The sequence below is a fragment of the Micropterus salmoides genome, unplaced genomic scaffold (assembly GCF_014851395.1).
Source record: "Micropterus salmoides isolate LMB-PRFRI ecotype aquatic unplaced genomic scaffold, ASM1485139v1 Ms_hic_scaffold_11, whole genome shotgun sequence".
In the NCBI taxonomy this organism is placed as follows: Eukaryota; Metazoa; Chordata; class Actinopteri; order Centrarchiformes; family Centrarchidae; genus Micropterus; species Micropterus salmoides.
In genome coordinates this window covers 35,517,302-35,537,572 of record NW_024040152.1, presented here as the reverse complement: position 1 = coordinate 35,537,572, position 20,271 = coordinate 35,517,302, and the positions used below count along the sequence as shown (strand labels likewise).

The 20,271-nt window shown below is 44.5% G+C and overlaps 1 protein-coding gene across 1 annotated transcript in view; it reads left to right on the top strand.

Moving 5' to 3' along the window:
* adam15 (ADAM metallopeptidase domain 15) overlaps positions 1 to 20,271 on the top strand; it is a 151,216-nt gene that overhangs the window by 110,358 nt on the left and 20,587 nt on the right. The window contains exons 3-18 of the mRNA XM_038712398.1: positions 3,489 to 3,565; positions 3,640 to 3,718; positions 3,806 to 3,882; positions 8,622 to 8,669; positions 8,701 to 8,878; positions 9,396 to 9,461; positions 10,413 to 10,484; positions 10,576 to 10,745; positions 10,829 to 10,913; positions 12,916 to 13,064; positions 13,787 to 13,964; positions 14,129 to 14,221; positions 14,299 to 14,494; positions 17,568 to 17,676; positions 17,872 to 18,067; positions 18,241 to 18,318. Of these exons, the coding sequence (XP_038568326.1) occupies positions 3,489 to 3,565; positions 3,640 to 3,718; positions 3,806 to 3,882; positions 8,622 to 8,669; positions 8,701 to 8,878; positions 9,396 to 9,461; positions 10,413 to 10,484; positions 10,576 to 10,745; positions 10,829 to 10,913; positions 12,916 to 13,064; positions 13,787 to 13,964; positions 14,129 to 14,221; positions 14,299 to 14,494; positions 17,568 to 17,676; positions 17,872 to 18,067; positions 18,241 to 18,318 (1,851 nt within the window). The remainder of the gene's footprint in view (positions 1 to 3,488; positions 3,566 to 3,639; positions 3,719 to 3,805; positions 3,883 to 8,621; positions 8,670 to 8,700; positions 8,879 to 9,395; positions 9,462 to 10,412; positions 10,485 to 10,575; positions 10,746 to 10,828; positions 10,914 to 12,915; positions 13,065 to 13,786; positions 13,965 to 14,128; positions 14,222 to 14,298; positions 14,495 to 17,567; positions 17,677 to 17,871; positions 18,068 to 18,240; positions 18,319 to 20,271) is intronic.

Genomic DNA, 20,271 nt, shown 5'->3' with positions numbered 1-20,271 from the left:
AGAGAGGACGCAGGTTTAAGTCGCCCCCTGCTGGCCGCTAGAGAGGACGCAGGTTTAGTCGCCCCCTGCTGGCCGCTAGAGAGGACCAGGTTTAAGTGCTTCAGCATTGTTTCACTTTCACACCCAGAGGTTGCCGCTTGATTGGAGTTAGAGAAATAACAGTGATGGAGGTCGGCGCGCTGCTGCTTGCAGGCCTCACAGGGAGAATGAACTCTGATGTCGTGGTCGACGCCCAGAGTTTCTGCAGCCCTGACATCATCTGGAGGAGATGGGGCGAGAGACTTGACTCACTATACAGAGAGAGAGAGAGAGAGAGTTGGAGGAGAAGGGGGGACAGCGCGTAGAGGGAGGAGGGAGAGAGGCTGTTAACAGATGGTCAGAGTGGGCGAGAGAGGCTGCAAAACACAGCAAGGGGTAAAAGAGAGAGAGTGGAGAGGCGTGAAAACACGAGAAATAGAAACTAGAAATATTGATAAAATAAACCCATGAAACCTCTTTATATTTTACACTAAAGTCTGTTTCCACATGAGCTCTGTTCACCTGATGCTGAGATATCACAGCTGGTGATGGTCACACTCAGAGCAGCAGTGTGGAACTGCAGATGTTCTGCTGGAGAACTGTTCTCCTCCTAATGACGGCGCAGCAGACAGTGAACCGATGTTCAGGCTCAGCAGAATCAGTTTCCTGTGTGTTTGAGGTGGAAACTGTACCACAGTCGGCCCCACCCAGCTGAGCTGATCATGACTCAGTCACCAAACGCCCCCCACCCCCCCCCATCCTGTTGCACAATGATCTGACCCCACCGCAGTACAAAGTACAGAGAGGGTGGAGAAAACAAACACGCCTCGAGGGGAATTCTGCTGGTTTAGAGCAACACTCCACCCAAACCTGACCCGGCAGCTCCGGAGGGCACGTTGAACAGCTACACACAGAAACACGTTCATGTTAAAGACTGATGCCGAGATATTAATATAATCATCGAGTCCGACCCAGTTTGATAAATAAAATGGAGCTTTTCCATCAGCAGTACCAGCTCGACTCGGCCCTGCTCTGTTTTCCATTGCAGATAGTACTCAAAGATGGTACCCTCAATGAAGCTGGTCGTCATAGTGACGCCACACACAACTGCGACGTAAAGTTCGATGCGACACACACATCAGCGATCCACACAGCTTTCTCTTTTTTAAGTTAAAGCGTTTGAACCTTCCTCAGAATGTAAAGACAGATAAGCGGAATGAAAAGCTTCCAGCTGTGTTTTCCTCTGCCGTTGTTGCTGCAGCGGGAGCAGAGGGCTCTGTGAGCGGGCAGGCCGGCCTCACACGCTCCTCCCGCGGGTCACAGCAGGCTTCAACCCGCCGCCTCAACTCCAAAAATATTCAGGCACATTTTTGTTCCATCACTTCTCGTAAAACTGTCAATATTGTAAATCTGCACAGCTGATTTCACCTCAAACTTCTCAGAAGTGGATTTAGTGATGAAAACTGCCGTCTGTCTGGTGCAGCGATGATGATGCAGTGAATAGTGAATATTCTCTCTGACCAATCAGCAGTCTGTCCTGTTTTCACGTCACATTTTAGTTTCCCTCAGCTCGACGGAGGTGATACGAAAAAAAAAGTACCTGGAAGCAGGAACAGGTGCAACATTTCTACAATGGAAAACCAAACAAAGGCGAGTGGAGCTGGTGCAGTGGAAAAGGGGCTAAAGAAAGGGATGTGACTGACGGGTGGACCTCGGACCCTCTCGGGGAGTCTTGCGTGGTTTGAGAGGTAAATTAGGAGGCTACAGCTGTGAAGACTTAAACTTAAGAGTAAACATATTGTTTTTCCAGCAGCCCGAAATTCAAAGAATAATGTAATTTCATTATATTTTATTGTTTTTTTTAAACTTTTAATGGACACATAATACAGTTAATTTTATCTTTATTCTGTAAAAATTTTATCGATGCACCGAATGTTCGAAAAAATAGCAAAAAAAGCACTTTCTGTGTTCGGCCTAATGAGTCAAAGGAATAAATTTTACCAAACAGTCGTGTTGCCATGTCGCAGTGTGGAAGCATTTTAAAGTGTCGCGTTTGCAGACGCTGCTCTGCTGAACTGTCTCCCAACATATCCGCTCCATCTGTGGCTGAAAAGAACCTCTTTGAGTGTTTCTGTCACTCGTCTGTGAGAAGGAGATTAAGCTAGATTAAACTTGGAGTGCACACGTATTCAAGCCTTTACAGTAAGTGAAGCGGCCCAGTCTGCAAGTAGCTTATACCGGCAATAATATCTGCAAAACGATCAATCGGTCTAACAGAAACTCTGTTCAGACCCTTTGTTAGCGTTACCGTAAAAGTAAGACTTCTCTAGCCGGACGCCAAAGAGCGTGAGCGTGTGAGCTTTCAGTAGCGTCAGATGTCTTTATTGTAATAATGAGAAGAGTAAAAATATTTTAGCTTCATTTTGAAACTGTGGCGGAGCAAATTAGACCGTGGCGAGCTGCCGTAGCCTTGTTAAGTTAAAGTAAAGCTGAACATAGTTTGTGAGTTTGAACTCTTCACCTCAGTATTTGTGAAATGCTGCTGACTTCCGCTGATTGATCAGCGTGTTAATCAACCAATAAACACAGCTCATCTATCAGTAACTGCTTCAAACACCGCCACTTCCTGCGGAGCTGAGAGGAGAAAGCGAGGATGCGTTGGACAGGAAGTGTCTCCTCTTCTAAGAGCAGGAAAACTCCCTGATTGGATAACGGATGTACTTAGCCCCGCCCCCACCCTAAAGGACCAGAGGAAGGAAATGGAAACAGACTTCATTCAGACCGTCGCCAGACAGGATGGACATTAATCTCATCGCTCAGGACGCCATTTTAACCCTGGTGACACTACAGGATCTGATCTCTAACAACAAAGACTAAAGAGAGAGACTAACGCCTCCCTGGGGGGCGCCGGAGAGCAGAAGGGAGCCAAAGATGCTGCCTGTGTTAATTTAGTCAAAGAGAACTTTTCGTTGACGACACTTGATTCCAGGACTAGTGAATATTTTACACAAGTCACTGTGCACTTTCAGCAGGACACGGCCCAGATTACTCCGTACAGGTCAAAACATCTGTTGTTGTTTTTTGTTAACCAATCAGTTGCATGCATGCACATGCAAATTCTCATCGTCTTCATGCGTCCTCATCGGATGGTTTGTCCCTGCTCGGTTCATTCAGAAAACAGAACAGTAACTTGGTCATTGCAAACGAGCACAAGCCAGGTGTGCAGGAAGACCAGAGAGAGGATCTCTGGGTACGTTTCACTCCTGTCGCATGGAAAGAAAGATTTAACACATGTATCAAGGTATCCTTTACATCTCAGAGGGATTTTAATTGCTAGAACGTCCAAAATCAGTACTGTATCATATGATAACTATGACTAAAATGAGGCTACCATAGAAACGGAGGTCCCCTGACTCTTCTTTCGTCCTCCGAGACTAAATAAAGCAAATGTTGTTCCGACCTGTTTTCAGGACGGTCACCCCGACAGGCTGCAGTCCGGGCTGGAGGTGGGAGGACGCCTCTTCCTGCTGGACCTGGAGAAGAACCAGTGAGTCTGATTTACAGTGTGACATTGAACACAACACGAGACAGAGTGTGATCTGATATGCCGTCTCTCCGCAGTGACCTGCTGCCCAAACCGCCCAACGTCTTCTACTACCTGCCCAACGGCACCGGGGTGTCCGTGAGAGCCGACCCTGTGGTGAGTCAGTGAACGCACCGCCGCCTGTCCTCGCGGTCTCTGTGGTGTTTTCCAGCTGTGACAGATGTTTCCTGTGTTTGTGTGCAGACTCACTGTTATTACCACGGCAGCGTCCGAGGCTTCCCCCAGTCCAGAGTGGCGCTGAGCACCTGCTCCGGACTCCGGTCAGTACCAGAATTAGGCTGAATTTTATTCAGACTTCTTCTACGACAAAATCAAACACTGGCCTGTTTCAGGAGGAGAAGAAGAAGAAGCCAGTTCAATCATCAGGTCACAAAAAAACCAGTCAAAATATCAGACACACTTATTTCATTTTGTTTTAATAATTTGTTTGCTGCTGTAGAATAACTGGACACTAAATAATATATATATATATTTATATATTATATTAAGTCTTATAAAGAGGTGATGAGCGATAACGTTACAGAACATGTGAAGATAACGCTCCTTGTGATTGGTTAATTTAAATGTCAGTATAGCTGATCACGAGGCTGAGCTGCAGTTATGAAGCTGTAAATGACAAAAAGAGGTTTTGTAGAAAACATAATTTCTGGGTGTGAAGTTTGGAACGAGGACAAACCACAGGAACGTAGTTCCTCCATCAGTCTTTCTTTTAGCAAGGTGGAGTCCAACCTGAGGATCCAGACCTCTGTGTCACGCCCCTGTAAAAGGGGAAATGGAAAGTATGACACAGACCCCGTGCAGCTTCAGTCAAGTCCAGTGTTGTAATAGATGAACGTGAGCCACAGGCTGAACGAGGCATTAGCAATCGTGAACAGATCCTCCAATCACAAACTGGTACTTAAAACTGAAAAAGAAAGTGAAATTTATCTAAACAAGCAAACACTGCATATATATATATATATATATATATATATTATAGTTGAACACATTGTCTAAATAATAAATACCACAAATCTATGAAGCACATGCTGCATCTACAGTATAATTTCTAACCCACATACAGAAAAGCCTCAGAGCTAAACTACCCTGATCCTGCTACCCAGTGATCCCTAGAGATTCATTTCATCAGTCTCTGGCTCTGACATTCATGGTTAAATAGGTGAAATACAATAAATGGAGGTGATGGACAGCTAAGAAATAAGAGGATAGCGGAGGCCCCTCTTGGAGCCACAACCAACAGGTCCCTAGCACCCTGAAGGCAAGTCTGACTGGAAAGCAGTTATATTAAAATCCAGACCTTTATTAATCAAAAACTAGATTCTGTTAAAAGCACAAAGAGACAGGCTGGCTGAGATATGAATGAGCCCATAAAACATGCAGTAATATAATGAGCAGCTGACAGTTAACCCAGAGCTCACAGTCAGTGGGCCAGTTCATCTCACATGCAGGACGAGCTCTGAGCCAGACCATCAGAACAAGGAACAGAAAACCACCAAGACTAAACTAAACTAAACACAGCTCTGGACACTTGTTGCATTCATATTATTTTGTAGTTTGATAATATAAAAAAACATGTTCAAATCCCACCAACCACCAGCTGATCCCTACCTGGGTCTCCCCGGCTAAGTTAGCTTCCCCTAACGTTACATGGGGCTGTCCTCCAAACAGCGGTCGCCAGCCGCTACGCTGCGTCAGTTCCCCGGCTTCATATCCGCTGAAACGTAGGCTTCGGTCCTCTGAAATAAATAAATAGACGAAAACTAAGGACTTTTACTCTTTCATTGGAGTTACCTTTAGTTAGTTTTGCAAAACTACAAAGTTATAATTTTTTGTAAAGCCTCATTTGTATTTCAGTTAACAACAATGTTTTTTCACATCTAGTTTTCGTTATTTCGTTCGTCTTCGTTTACGATAATAATAATCTTGGTCTCAAGTTGATGCAGTGAATAGGAAAGAAGGTTGCACAAGATGTTTCCCACCTTCTTCCATCTTTGCTTTTTGCCTCTTTAGGCCTTTAAATGACGTAAATAGTGAAGCCACACAGACACGTGCTACTGTGGGTGATTGACTGAGGTATTTGTCAGAAGTGTCTTTCCTCTGTTGGACTAGACGTCTCCTCAGTAGGCTCAGTAGAACACTATTAAATCCAGGACTTGTAGATGGGCCGGACATTTTCAGCACCTATTTAAAAACAAATCAAGGTGTTTACTGGTTTACCTTTAAAATAAGCAACCTGAACGCACCAGGTGAGACGGCCACGATGCAATCAAACACCGCGTCCTTCTCCTGTGGGAAGGTTTGTCCAGAAAATGTCTCTGTATGGTTCCTCTGAATATGATATTCTTTTACTCATATTGCAAAGTAGACACACTGGTTTGGTGTTTAAGAGATGGCGGCAATACGAACAATCAGTGACAAGTCCAGCAGAGTTAAAGTGACGGGCTTCAGGGTTGATGGTAGTGATGTCACCAGACAAAAAATGTCTTGAAATGAAGAGGCCGACTGCTGTGTGAAATAAATCCAGATATTCCCTCTGAGTATTCCAGGCTTCTGAATAAACAAACAGCCATTTGACTGATTTTCCCTGAAGTGGCCAAAGAAACAAACAATTTAAGATCATTTGCAGCCACAAAAAGATCCAGATTCAGGATCATAAACACAAACAGATTCTGTTTCTGCACAAGAGCCTCAAATATGTTTAATCAGGAATCAGATTAATTAATTCTTGCATGCAGACATTTATTCTCATAAAGAAGGTGAACAGGAGACAGATTATATTTAAACTGATGCCGTTTTCAATGTGACGTTTGAAGGGTCGGACATGGAGCTCCCTCACATGCACCACAGTGCTTACAGTTTTATAAAATGAGGCCCCAGCTGTTTGCCAAATAGTATTTTACACGTACAAGGAATTTGTTTTGGTGATAAGGTACATAAACATACAGTTGAGATAAATAAATGTAAAAATATATAAACATGGAATTAACAGATGCAAGTTATAAAAAATAATAGTATTATTACTACATGAGCATTACTCCAGAGTAATGTGTTGTGCAGACATATTGCAGAGGGGGGGGGGGGGATTTGTATTTCTATAAATATAAAGTTCACAAAATCCTAAGGATATGTGCAGTATTACAGTTACTAGTTATCAGCAGTCATTTATAACAATATCTGCACTGTATTCCTGATCAGTCTGATGTTGTTTTTATTAGAAAGCATGGACATTTCTTAGTGTGTTTGACTGTTTACAAACCATCGATGTCAAGTGTAGAAACCTTGGTGAGAAAGGGCCCTTAAAGAAGTCCCTGTTTGGGATGTGAAAAGGTTTTAGCTGAGATGCAGGAGGGGCAGCAGGAGGTTGTGTTTGTTACTCTGCAGGTATGTGCTGACTGTATTCAGTGTTTACTGCAGGACAGGAAGCGTCTGCTGAATATTTACTGCTGCCGCTCTTCCTGCGTATTCTGAGCAAAACATTTTCTCCTCCAACAACACTGACGAAAAAATAAGAAGCAAAATCTCTTAAACCTCCAAAACCTCCAATCCGGTTTGTGCAGAGTCCAGGATTTGGTGTGTTTCAGGTCTTTGTGTTTCTGGGCCGATGACATCAGCGTTCCTCTGCAGGTTAAACTGATCCGGATCAATGTGAGTGACCTCTGACCTCTGCAGCGCAGCGTGAAGGCCGCAGGAGGATTAGTGGACTTAATTATCAGCTCACGTGAACAGAACCTGGTCCAGTTTAGGGTTTTTAGGTCAGAGGCTCTTTACACAGAAACCTCTGTCCAGCAACAGATTATTAACACAAGGGAGAGCTTTTTATTCTGCAGCTGCGATCACTGACCCACAACACGTGCATTAACACACATCCACAGGTCGGGAGGGTTTCTTTAAAATTTTGTTTTTAGCATTATTTGGTCATTTTTTTGCTTTTGATCCAAGTATGTTGTTGTTGATGAAACTGCTTATACAAATTCAACAAAATCTCCCTGGTAACTTTCTCCATAGCGGTAGTCTCCAAAAAAAACAGAACTAGTCTTCTGGGGCCAGTTGCACAAAAAACCTTAAGTTGTTTTCTTAAGTATGACACTTAATTTCTCCTTAGCTAAGGAATTTACTTAAGGGTGTTGAACAGAATCCCTTAGTTAAGGAAAAGTCTTAAAGCCCCCCTCCAGTGTATTTTGATATTTCTATGATATTTCATATTTTTCTGAGTCATTTCCTTACAATGTTGATTACCCACTTAGTTCGCCAAATATTTTTTGACTAATAGCAAAATTTTGTGCTCAAAGTTGCTCATCATTTAGCGTATCCATTGGATTCTCCTGGTCACGGAACTCTCCTTTCATTTATCGCCATAAACTGTGTTGCGGTTAAGATAAAGCCAGAGGTCCCTTAAATTCTTTTCCCTAGTTTGGTTGCTGAGGTCTTTTATGCAATGGTTTAACATACTTAAGGGATTCCTTAAGTAGAAGACCAAGATAAGGAGAAAACCTCAGATAGTGAACATTTTAAGGAAACCTTAACCTTAACTCAGACTTTAAGGAAAATCTTATCCTAAGGTTTTTTGTGCAACCGGCCCCTGGACTTCCCCTCCCGCGATTCCGTTCACAGCAGCAGCTGCACCGCCTTTCAAAACAAAACCAACGTGGAAGCTAACGAATTACATCTGTATTAATGTGTTCACTGTCGCTTTGCCTGGTCCGTGCTTGTAAAATAGCCACCGTGTCGCGACTTGTAACATAATGACTCTGTGTTTCTCTGAAAAATGCTACAATGTGTGGCCCCTCATATACCTGGCTGGCCGTTAATTTTGATATCAGGGAGGCTTCGAACCAGTCGGCGACCTTCAGATTGTGTCCGTAAACCCGTCAGACCCAAACCTAGCCCAGTTATCCTCCAGTGTGCGGCCAGTCTCTGGGAGCTTTGCTGCTTTTCTCTCCCCACAGCCTGACTGATCATCTGCAGTAATAAATGAGACTTCCTGTGTTTCCTCCTGCAGCGGCGTCATCGCCATCAACTCCACCCTGAGCTATGAGCTGCGGCCTCAGGAGGACGACCACCACCCACGGGGGGAGGAGGGGGGAGGAGGAGAGTGGAACAGACGGGAGTGGAGGCAGTGGAGGAGGAGGAGGAGGAGGAGATGAAGGAGGCGTCCACCTGCTGTTCTCCACCAGCCCTCTGGAGGGCGACGGTGCCGGAGGCTGCGGGTTGTCTCACACCGTCCCCCCCATCCACAGCTCCACACACACACACCGGGTGAGACAGAACCTCCCCCGCTTCATCGAATGTCTGCTTCTTCCTTTAAAACAAGATTTTCAACAACTCTGCTTCTGATTGGCTCCCACTGGCTGCCTCTGTTGGTAAAGGTCGGGGTTAGCCAATCAGCTGGCAGGACTTGACACAGAGCTAGTGTCCGTCAAGTGAGAGTTTGTCTAAAATCGGGTGGGGAAAAAACATAATGCCAGAAAAACCGAGGGAGCTACATCAACTACGACTCCCAGGGTGCATTTCACCAACAGACTGCCAATCACAGAGCTCCGCAGTCTGTTGTGAGCTGAAAATTTTCTTACTTTCAGGTTCTGGATCAGTTTTCTGACTGGCTTCTTCTCCGTGGCAACAGCAGCTGAGGCTCATGGGAATTGTAGTATTTAGAGCTGCCCCCCAAAACGGACAAAATCTTTATTGTTTCTTAGAAACAAAATCTTACAATAGAGACGTAGCATTAAGGAGAAGTTGCTGTGTGACCTCTGACCTCTCTTTGTTCCATCTGCAGACGAAGCGGGACATCCTGTCTGAGACCAAATACATCGAGCTGGTGCTGGTGGCCGATAACCAGGAGGTCAGTGTGTGTTTACAATGTGTGTGTGCTGCAGCCGATCATCATTCTCGTTATTCATTCATTTCAAAGTCATTAATTAACACTGGAACACGGTCTGACTGTCGGTCCTGCGTTTTTAATCTTTGATGTCCTCGAAGCATTTTTGAGGATGCAGCTGTCGGAAATCTTTGTTGTACGAGGTAGAATTAGTCAGGGCTGCACAATTAATGACATTTTTATCACGATTTTAGCTTCCAGCAATTAAATAAACAAGTTAATCGAGATTGTTGTGGCCCCCACAGCAGTCAGCCTGGGAAACACATTTGTTTTTAATTTCTTTTGTATTAGTTTCCTTGTTCTCGTTTTAATTTAAAGGCCGTCAGAGTTTTGTGGTTGAAATGAACTCGTGGTGATCGTGGTGTGCGATGCTAGCAGCGGCTAAAGTCGCCTGCAGCTGCAGACGTCTGAGAGTTCACTTCTTTCTGACTCCCACCGACGGGTTAGTTTCGTTTTCAGCGTCGTCGCCCGAGGACGTTACTCACACAGCTCCCTCCGAGGCACAAAAGGCTTCATACTTGCAGAATCTCCAACTATTTGGATAATCAGTTAATCGGTTTAGGCTTCTTAAATGTGAGTTTTTTTCGGGGGGTTTTCCTCCTCTATGACATTAAACTGAATATATTTGGGTTGTGATTAATTAAAGACATTTGGGGACGTCCCTTATTCACCATTTACTGACAGTTAATGGCCCAAACAACTATGTACATGTCTCGTTTTGTCCAACAGTCCAAAGATGTTCAGCTCTCTGTGGTAGAAAACAGAGGAACCGGCTGGAACTTGTTTCTTTGTACTTAGATTTTCTGCAGTAACGTCCTTTTGACACAAGATGGCGGCAGTTCATGTCCTTAAAAAACCTCAATGAGAAGAACTTCCTCAGCCCCTAACGTGCGTTTAAACATTTGTGTTTTTCAGTTTCTGAATTACCAGAAGAACAATAAGACCATCATCTACCGCATGCTGGACGTGGCCAACCAGGTGGACTGGGTGAGAACTGGGTCCTCTGACCTCCCCTGGTAACCGTGAACCCCGTGAATCTGCTGCAGAGGAAGAACCGCCTCTCTTCTGTCTGTTTCAGTTCTACCGTCCTCTGAACGTCCGGGTGGCGCTGACCGGTCTGGAGATCTGGAGCGACCGGGATAAGATCCGGGTGGAGAAGAGTCCCACCGACACCCTCAACAATTTCCTGGAGTGGAGAACCAGAGAGCTGCTGCCGCGCCTTCGCCACGACAACGCGCAGCTCGTCATGTAGGAGGACAGCCACGTTTAATATGGATAAAAGCTTCAGGTTCTGATCCGGCTGACGGTCACGGTTCGTTTTTATTTCACAGGGGCGGGTCTTTTGACGGCACCACCGTGGGGATGGCGTCTCAGTCGTCCATGTGCTCCAGAGACCGGTCGGGTGGAGTCAACGTGGTGAGTTTTATAACCAGGAAACTCCGCAGAGACAGAGACTGTGTGAGGTTGTCGGTTTAGATCCACCAGAATTTATGGTCCAAACAGTTTTCAGTCAGCAGGGAACCAGGATCAATAATCTCAGTTTACTTTGTTCACACCAAAGAAGCATTTTAAAATCCCTGTGTTCTGATTCACTGACTGGCTTCTTCTCCATGGCAACAGCAGCGAGGGTTTATGGGTATTGTAGTATTCATAGCCAAAGGAACCCTGATTGGTCTAAAACAAAGTGTAAGTCACTCTGTTCTGACGAGCGACGGACAGCAGCTCATTTTAGAAATGAATCCACTTTACTGGAACATTAATGAACCTGAGGCGTCAACAAGCAGCCGAACTGAAACACTGCAGCCTCAGACCAGATGGTGCCGCGCAGAACAGGCTCTGGATGTATTAAAAAAGAAACGATAAAGCAGGTCTCTCTGCCGTAAATCAGATGTAGACTTGTTGGCGGTCGCACAAAGTTTGCAACGGACGACAACTTTCTTTGCATCTTAGTAATGGTGAAATGGTGTGGAAATAACGGCTCTCCCTCCTTCCCCATTCTGCCTTGAGCTGAACATCGTCTGACTTGTGCATTCGCATCAAGGATGTTGCGTTCTGTATCGCAGCGTTACTTGGATTTGTAACTGTAATATCCCTAACACTACTAGTTACTGGGAAAAGTAATAATGCTCAACACTGGTCAGAGGTTAACTTCATTATTCTATATATTTATGGCGTTAGATTCGAGCTGCTGTCATGTAGGATGAGATATCAACCTCCTGAGTGCAGCCATCAGCCTATTGGCCGATTAATCTCAGTCCATCAGATCATTTAAGAAAATGTTTAAATGGGAAAACGACACTTTTAAAATCTTCACATCAGCTTCACGCAGTGGGAACGGACTGACCCGGTATCGGGCACGTAATAGATTTTCGCTGTTCTAGCTGTTTTCTGTCCAGAAACTGCGGCGCTTTGTGTCCACAGAGATCGTCTGGCAGGCCGCCATCTTGGTGAGGTCGGCTGCGGTCTTAAGTTTTGTTTGTTTCACGAGGTATGAGAGCAGGAGAAGAGTGTAATTTGGCGGAGGTGAACTTTATCGGTCTCTGCTGGCGACCCGTACGGAGCGAGCTACACAGACATGCAAGAAATGCCTGAAATCGTCTCTTTGAGACGAACAAAATGAGCCCACCACAGCCCTGCAGGATGTTCTGGTCTCAAGCTGTGGGCCTGGAAAGTGTGGGAGTGCTTTTGGTCATTTATATTGACTGTTTGTATCAATATTTCAATGTTTTGGAAGCTTTGTTATTTGGAACGTGGTTGTGTGGAGAGAAATAATGTTTTGAAGAAAACTAAATATATATATATATATATATATATATATATAGTAAATATGGCCAAAACATGGACATTCACCTGGTGTATTTTTGAAAGATTATGTAATAACTGTTGTATATCAGTTTCTTTTCATCAAATTTACAGTTACAGTTGTATTCTAGGTGTATTAGAAGATATTCAGGTGCATTATAATCTACCTTAGGATGGTTTTGATGGTTTATTGCATCAAAATAAAGCTTTTTTTTACCAGACGAGGATGAAAATATCATTATTTTTCTGTATTTCCTATCCATGTAGTCTGTAATGGTGAAATAAATATGTTAATCTACGATGGATTTATATTCCTCAGCTTCTGACCTTTCAAAGGAGACCAGAATGATGCATCTAGGCCAAATGGTTGAGGAGATATTACTGATTTATTTAGGATATGTTAATTTAGGCGTTTTTCCTAGAAATAGGTGCCGGGGTCCATAAAGATTGTTTTCAGAATCCATCATCATTATTATTACTATGATGAATTTCAAAGTCTCTACAAGATAGAAATGAACTGCTGTTCTAAACCTCTCTCTCTCTCTCTCTCTCTCTCTCTCTCTCTCTCTCTCTCTCTCTCTCTCTCTCTCTCTCTCTCTCTCTCTCTCTCTCTCAGGACCACCTGGTCAGCGTGTTGGGCGTCGCCTCCACTGTTGCTCACGAGCTCGGTCACAACCTGGGGATGAGTCACGACACCGCCGAGCGCCGCTGCTCCTGTCAGAACGAACCGCGGCTCGGAGGATGCATCATGGAACCCTCGACCGGGTCGGTAGCAGAGTATTTAACTGAGTCACAGAGCAGTGCTGTCACAAGTTCAGACCAACAAACAACTGCAATTCCACGTGTTATAAACGAGTGCGACCGTGGCTCCCGAGGACGAGCGCGGTGAAAAGTCGTCCGTCAGACGTCTCAGCGGTCGTGGAGTAAAGGCCAGTTTATACTTGAGTCTACGTGTTTGCGTCGCTCTACGGTTACGTCGCCGAAACTCTAGTTGGCGGTGGGGTTTTCCATGTTCCACTGTGTTGTGTTTTCTTCTTCTTCTTCGTTGGTGTAGGCGGCTGAAACTGAGCAGATCACGTTGGACAAAAGTTACTTTTAGTGAAATTACTAAAACGCAGAAACGGGAGAAGGCGAAGGAGGATGGTGCGTACGACCCTCGAACCAGCTGAGGCAGAAGAAGAGAGATGAGCGGGAAATGCGTAGGAGGAAACGTGACGCCACCAAGAAGACCAATCACAGTTCTTGCGGCCTGCGTCGCTGCGACGTGTAGTTGCATTTTTGGGGGAAGTGTGCGTCAGGCTGCGGCGTAGAGTGGACGCAGAAGAAGAAACTGGCTTTTTAGAAAGTCTCAGTCAGTCTTATCTTTATTTTATATACAAAGCAAATATAAACTGCGTTCTCAGGATTAAACCACCGGGTCCCAGCCTCTTGTATTGAACCACTGACTTATTATGTATTAAGTTCCAACGGTGACCTCTGACCCTCAGGTTCATGCCGGGTCAGCAGTTCAGCAGCTGCAGCGCTGCAGATCTGTCCGTCAGCCTGCTGCACGGCGGCGGTATGTGTCTCTTCAACGTACCGCAGCCGGACCGCCTGCTGGGAGGCCCTCGCTGTGGGAACCTGTACGTGGAGAGAGGAGAGGAGTGCGACTGCGGCCTGATGGAGGTACTCGCCTGCCCAGACGCTCCCGGGCTTTCAGGATGACACGTCTTTGTGTTTTCCACAGTAACAACATAAAAACTGTCCAGTCAGGTTTCTTGTGGATGCCAGTCAGACGTGTTTACCTGTTGTTCTCCCTTGTGATGTGTTGCTGTGCTCTGATTGGTCAGGAGTGTGAGGACCCCTGCTGTAACGCCTCCACCTGTCAGCTGGTTCCTGGAGCCCAGTGCTCGTCTGACGGCATCTGCTGCCACGACTGCAAGGTCAGCCTGACGCGACACACACACGTTAATGTTTCTGTCAAACTTTACATTCAACCATCCCCTCCCTCCCTCCTCAGCTGCGGACGGCGGGGTCGGTGTGTCGCGAGCCACTCGGAGAGTGCGACCTCCCTGAGTTCTGCACAGGCTCCTCCCCTCACTGCCCCCCCAACGTCTTCCTGCAGAACGGAGAGCCCTGCGAGGACAGCGCCTCCTACTGCTACGGAGGAGTGTGCGCCAGCATGCACACCCAGTGCCAGATGCTGTGGGGACCCAGTAAGACACCAGTTTATACCGGTTCAACTGAAGCCTAACCCAGTTTATACTGAAATAAAACCAGTTTATCCTGAATCTAAACCAGTTTATCCTGAATCTAAACCAGTTTATACTGAAATAAAACCAATTTATCCTGAATCTAACCCAGTTTATACTGAAATAAAACCAATTTATACTGAATCTAACCCAGTTTATACTGAAATAAAACCAATTTATACTGAATCTAACCCAGTTTATACTGAAATAAAACCAATTTATCCTGAATCTAACCCAGTTTATACTGAAATAAAACCAATTTATCCTGAATCTAAACCAGTTTATACTGAATCTAAACCAATTTATACTGAAATAAAACCAATTTATACTGAATCTAAACCAGTTTATACTGAAATAAAACCAGTTTATACTGAAATAAAACCAATTTATACTGAAATAAAACCAATTTATACTGAATCTAAACCAGTTTATACTGAAATAAAACCAATTTATCCTGAATCTAAACCAGTTTATCCTGAATAAAACCATTTATCCTGAATCTAAACCAGTTTATACTGAAATAAAACCAATTTATCCTGAATCTAAACCAGTTTATACTGAAATAAAACCAATTTATCCTGAATCTAAACCAGTTTATACTGAAATAAAACCAATTTATCCTGAATCTAACCCAGTTTATACTGAAATAAAACCAATTTATACTGAATCTAACCAGTTTATACTGAAATAAAACCAGTTTATACTGAATCTAAACCAGTTTATACTGAAATAAAACCAATTTATACTGAATCTAAACCAGTTTATACTGAAATAAAACCAATTTATCCTGAATCTAAACCAGTTTATACTGAAATAAAACCAATTTATCCTGAATCTAAACCAGTTTATACTGAAATAAAACCAATTTATCCTGAATCTAAACCAGTTTATACTGAAATAAAACCAATTTATCCTGAATCTAAACCAGTTTATACTGAAATAAAACCAATTTATCCTGAATCTAAACCAGTTTATACTGAAATAAAACCAATTTATCCTGAATCTAAACCAGTTTATACTGAAATAAAACCAATTTATCCTGAATCTAAACCAGTTTATCCTGAATCTAAACCAATTTATCCTGAATCTAAACCAGTTTATACTGAAATAAAACCAGTTTATCCTGAATCTAAACCAATTTATCCTGAATCTAAACCAATTTATCCTGAATCTAAACCAATTTATACTGAAATAAAACCAATTTATCCTGAATCTAAACCAATTTATACTGAAATAAAACCAATTTATACTGAATCTAAACCAGTTTATACTGAAATAAAACCAATTTATCCTGAATCTAAACCAGTTTATACTGAAATAAAACCAATTTATCCTGAATCTAAACCAGTTTATACTGAAATAAAACCAATTTATCCTGAATCTAAACCAATTTATATTGAAATAAAACCAATTTATACTGAATCTAAACCAATTTATCCTGAATCTAAACCAGTTTATACTGAATCTAAACCAGTTTATACTGAAATAAAACCAATTTATCCTGAATCTAAACCAGTTTATACTGAAATAAAACCATTTTATACTGAATCTAAACCAGTTCATACTGAAATAAAACCAATTTATCCTGAATCTAAACCAGTTTATACTGAAATAAAACCAATTTATCCTGAATCTAAACCAATTTATACTGAATCTAAACCAGTTTATACTGAAATAAAACCAATTTATCCTGAATCTAAACCAGTTTATCCTGAATCTAAACCAGTTTATACTGAAATAAAACCAGTTTATCCTGAATCTAAACCAGTTTATACTGAAATAAAACCAATTTATCCTGAATCTAAACCAGTTTATACTGAATCTAAACCAGTTTATACTGAAATAAAACCAATTTATCCTGAATCTAAACCAGTTTATACTGAAATAAAACCAATTTATACTGAATCTAAACCAGTTCATACTGAAATAAAACCAATTTATCCTGAATCTAAACCAGTTTATACTGAAATAAAACCAATTTATACTGAATCTAAACCAATTTATACTGAATCTAAACCAGTTTATACTGAATCTAAACCAGTTTATACTGAATCTAAACCAGTTTATACTGAAATAAAACCAATTTATCCTGAATCTAAACCAGTTTATACTGAAATAAAACCAATTTATCCTGAATCTAAACCAGCTTATCCTGAATCTAAACCAATTTATCCTGAATCTAAACCAGTTTATACTGAAATAAAACCAGTTTATCCTGAATCTAAACCAGTTTATACTGAAATAAAACCAATTTATCCTGAATCTAAACCAGTTTATACTGAAATAAAACCAATTTATACTGAATCTAAACCAATTTATCCTGAATCTAAACCAGTTTATACTGAAATAAAACCAATTTATACTGAATCTAAACCAGTTTATACTGAAATAAAACCAGTTTATCCTGAATCTAAACCAGTTTATACTGAAATAAAACCAATTTATCCTGAATCTAAACCAGTTTATACTGAATCTAAACCAGTTTATACTGAAATAAAACCAATTTATCCTGAATCTAAACCAATTTATATTGAAATAAAACCAATTTACTGAATCTAAACCAATTTATCCTGAATCTAAACCAATTTATCCTGAATCTAAACCAGTTTATACTGAAATAAAACCAATTTATCCTGAATCTAAACCAATTTATATTGAAATAAAACCAATTTATACTGAATCTAAACCAATTTATACTGAATCTAAACCAATTTATACTGAATCTAAACCAATTTATCCTGAATCTAAACCAGTTCATACTGAATCTAAACCACTTTCTATCAAGAAAACATCTCTTTATACTGAGTAAATACTGAGCAAAACATCTCCCTGAGTTTGTCCAGCTTACAGAGCTCTGTTGGTTTGTTTCCAGGGTTGTGTGGAATTTTCAGAAACACGTTTACAATGTTGTGATCTGAGAGTTTGTTTCCTGACAGTGAAGGCGGTGAAAGTGGAGGGGTCCATGTCAGTGATAAGAGAGTTTACTACACCTAAGAGCAGAAGAATATAAGAATCTCACTTAAATTTCTGTCTTCAGATGCCACCAGCGCTCCAGCCGTCTGTTTCTCATCAGTCAACAAACAGGGGAACAAATACGGAAACTGCGGTCAGCTGGCCAACGGCTCCTACGTCCCCTGTGGAAACTCGTGAGTACACAGACGGTACACAGACAGACGGCACAGCCGCCCTCATTAAAGTGTCTGACTACTCGCTGTATTCTGCTTGTTTGGTGTCTGAAGCCTCTGAGTGGACTCACAGCAGGTGAACACCAACTTCAGCATCCTGTTATCCTGTAGAAACGTCCTCTCACATCACTTCCTGTTGTGTCTGTTGCGTTGCAGTGACGTTCACTGCGGCAGGATCCAGTGTCAGGGAGGGAGGGAGCGCCCCCTGCTGGGCACCAACGCAGAGATCCTCACCACCACGGTACGCTTCAACCATAGCGACCTGGTCTGCAGAGGAACCTTCTTCCACCTGGGGGATGACGTGTCGGATCCCGCCACCGTGGCCCAGGGCACCGCCTGCAGCCCCGGCAAGGTCAGACGCCGCCCCCTGCAGGCCAGGAGGAACTGATAGGGTTTAGCTTTCAGATAGAGCTGAAAGACAAAAGCTGGATAGCTGTGTAATGGAAGATCTGTCATGAATTATCTCTAGTTGATGGTAATAGTCTGTTTTACAATAATTTTGTAAAATGCGTTTCTGTGTTTTAGGCCTGTTTGAACCAGAAGTGTCAGGATGTGTCGGTGTTCGCTGTGGATGAATGTCGCAGGAAGTGCAACGGTCACGGGGTGAGTCAGCCGTCACTCATCTGGTGCCTCTAAAGGGTCAGTTATACTCTGGCAAGAGAGTGTAACATGAGAAAAGTTTAGTCACATGACACTTTTTGTATTTGTAGTCCATACAACTGTAAATGGCATGTTCTGGTGGAACAAATTGTTCAGCAGCAAGAGGAGGAAACGGTTTTCTGCTCAAGAGAATACACAAAGATATCCTTTGTCCTCTCTAGCAGCCAGCAGGGGGCGACTTAAAGCTGCGTCCTCTCTATCGGCCAGCAGGGGGCGACTTAAACCTGCGTCCTCTCTAGCAGCCAGCAGGGGGCGACTTAAACCTGCGTCCTCTCTAGTAGCCAGCAGGGGGCGACTTAAACCTGCGTCCTCTCTAGTAGCCAGCAGGGGGCGACTTAAACCTGCATCCTCTCTAGCGGCCAGCAGGGGGCGACTTAAACCTGCGTCCTCTCTAGCGGCCAGCAGGGGCGACTTAAACCTGCGTCCTCTCTAGCGGCCAGCAGGGGGCGACTTAAACCTGCGTCCTCTCTAGCGGCCAGCAGGGGCGACTTAAACCTGCGTCCTCTCTAGCGGCCAGCAGGGGGCGACTTAAACCTGCGTCCTCTCTAGCGGCCAGCAGGGGGCGACTTAAACCTGCGTCCTCTCTAGCGGCCAGCAGGGGGCGACTTAAACCTGCGTCCTCTCTAGCGGCCAGCAGGGGGCGACTTAAACCTGCATCCTCTCTAGCGGCCAGCAGGGGGCGACTTAAACCTGCGTCCTCTCTAGCGGCCAGCAGGGGGCGACTTAAACCTGCGTCCTCTCTAGCAGCCAGCAGGGGGCGACTTAAACCTGCGTCCTCTCCAGCAGCCAGCAGGGGGCGACTTAAACCTGCGTCCTCTCTAGCAGCCAGCAGGGGGCGACTTAAACCTGCGTCCTCTCTAGCAGCCAGCAGGGGGCGACTTAAACCTGCGTCCTCTCTAGCAGCCAGCAGGGGGCGACTTAAACCTGCGTCCTCTCCAGCAGCCAGCAGGGGGCGACTTAAACCTGCGTCCTCGCCAGCAGCCAGCAGGGGGCGACTTAAACCTGCGTCCTCTCTAGCAGCCAGCAGGGGGCGACTTAAACCTGCGTCCTCTCTAGCAGCCAGCAGGGGGCGACTTAAACCTGCGTCCTCTCTAGCAGCCAGCAGGGGGCGACTTAAACCTGCGTCCTCTCTAGCGGCCAGCAGGGGGCGACTTAAACCTGCGTCCTCTCTAGCGGCCAGCAGGGGGCGACTTAAACCTGCATCCTCTCTAGCGGCCAGCAGGGGGCGACTTAAACCTGCGTCCTCTCTAGCGGCCAGCAGGGGGCGACTTAAACCTGCGTCCTCTCTAGCAGCCAGCAGGGGGCGACTTAAACCTGCGTCCTCTCAGCAGCCAGCAGGGGGCGACTTAAACCTGCGTCCTCTCTAGCAGCCAGCAGGGGGCGACTTAAACCTGCGTCCTCTCTAGCAGCCAGCAGGGGGCGACTTAAACCTGCGTCCTCTCTAGCAGCCAGCAGGGGGCGACTTAAACCTGCGTCCTCTCCAGCAGCCAGCAGGGGGCGACTTAAACCTGCGTCCTCTCTAGCGGCCAGCAGGGGGCGACTTAAACCTGCATCCTCTCTAGCGGCCAGCAGGGGGCGACTTAAACCTGCGTCCTCTCTAGCGGCCAGCAGGGGGCGACTTAAACCTGCATCCTCTCTAGCGGCCAGCAGGGGGCGACTTAAACCTGCGTCCTCTCTAGCGGCCAGCAGGGGGCGACTTAAACCTGCGTCCTCTCTAGCAGCCAGCAGGGGGCGACTTAAACCTGCGTCCTCTCCAGCAGCCAGCAGGGGGCGACTTAAACCTGCGTCCTCTCTAGCAGCCAGCAGGGGGCGACTTAAACCTGCGTCCTCTCTAGCAGCCAGCAGGGGGCGACTTAAACCTGCGTCCTCTCTAGCAGCCAGCAGGGGGCGACTTAA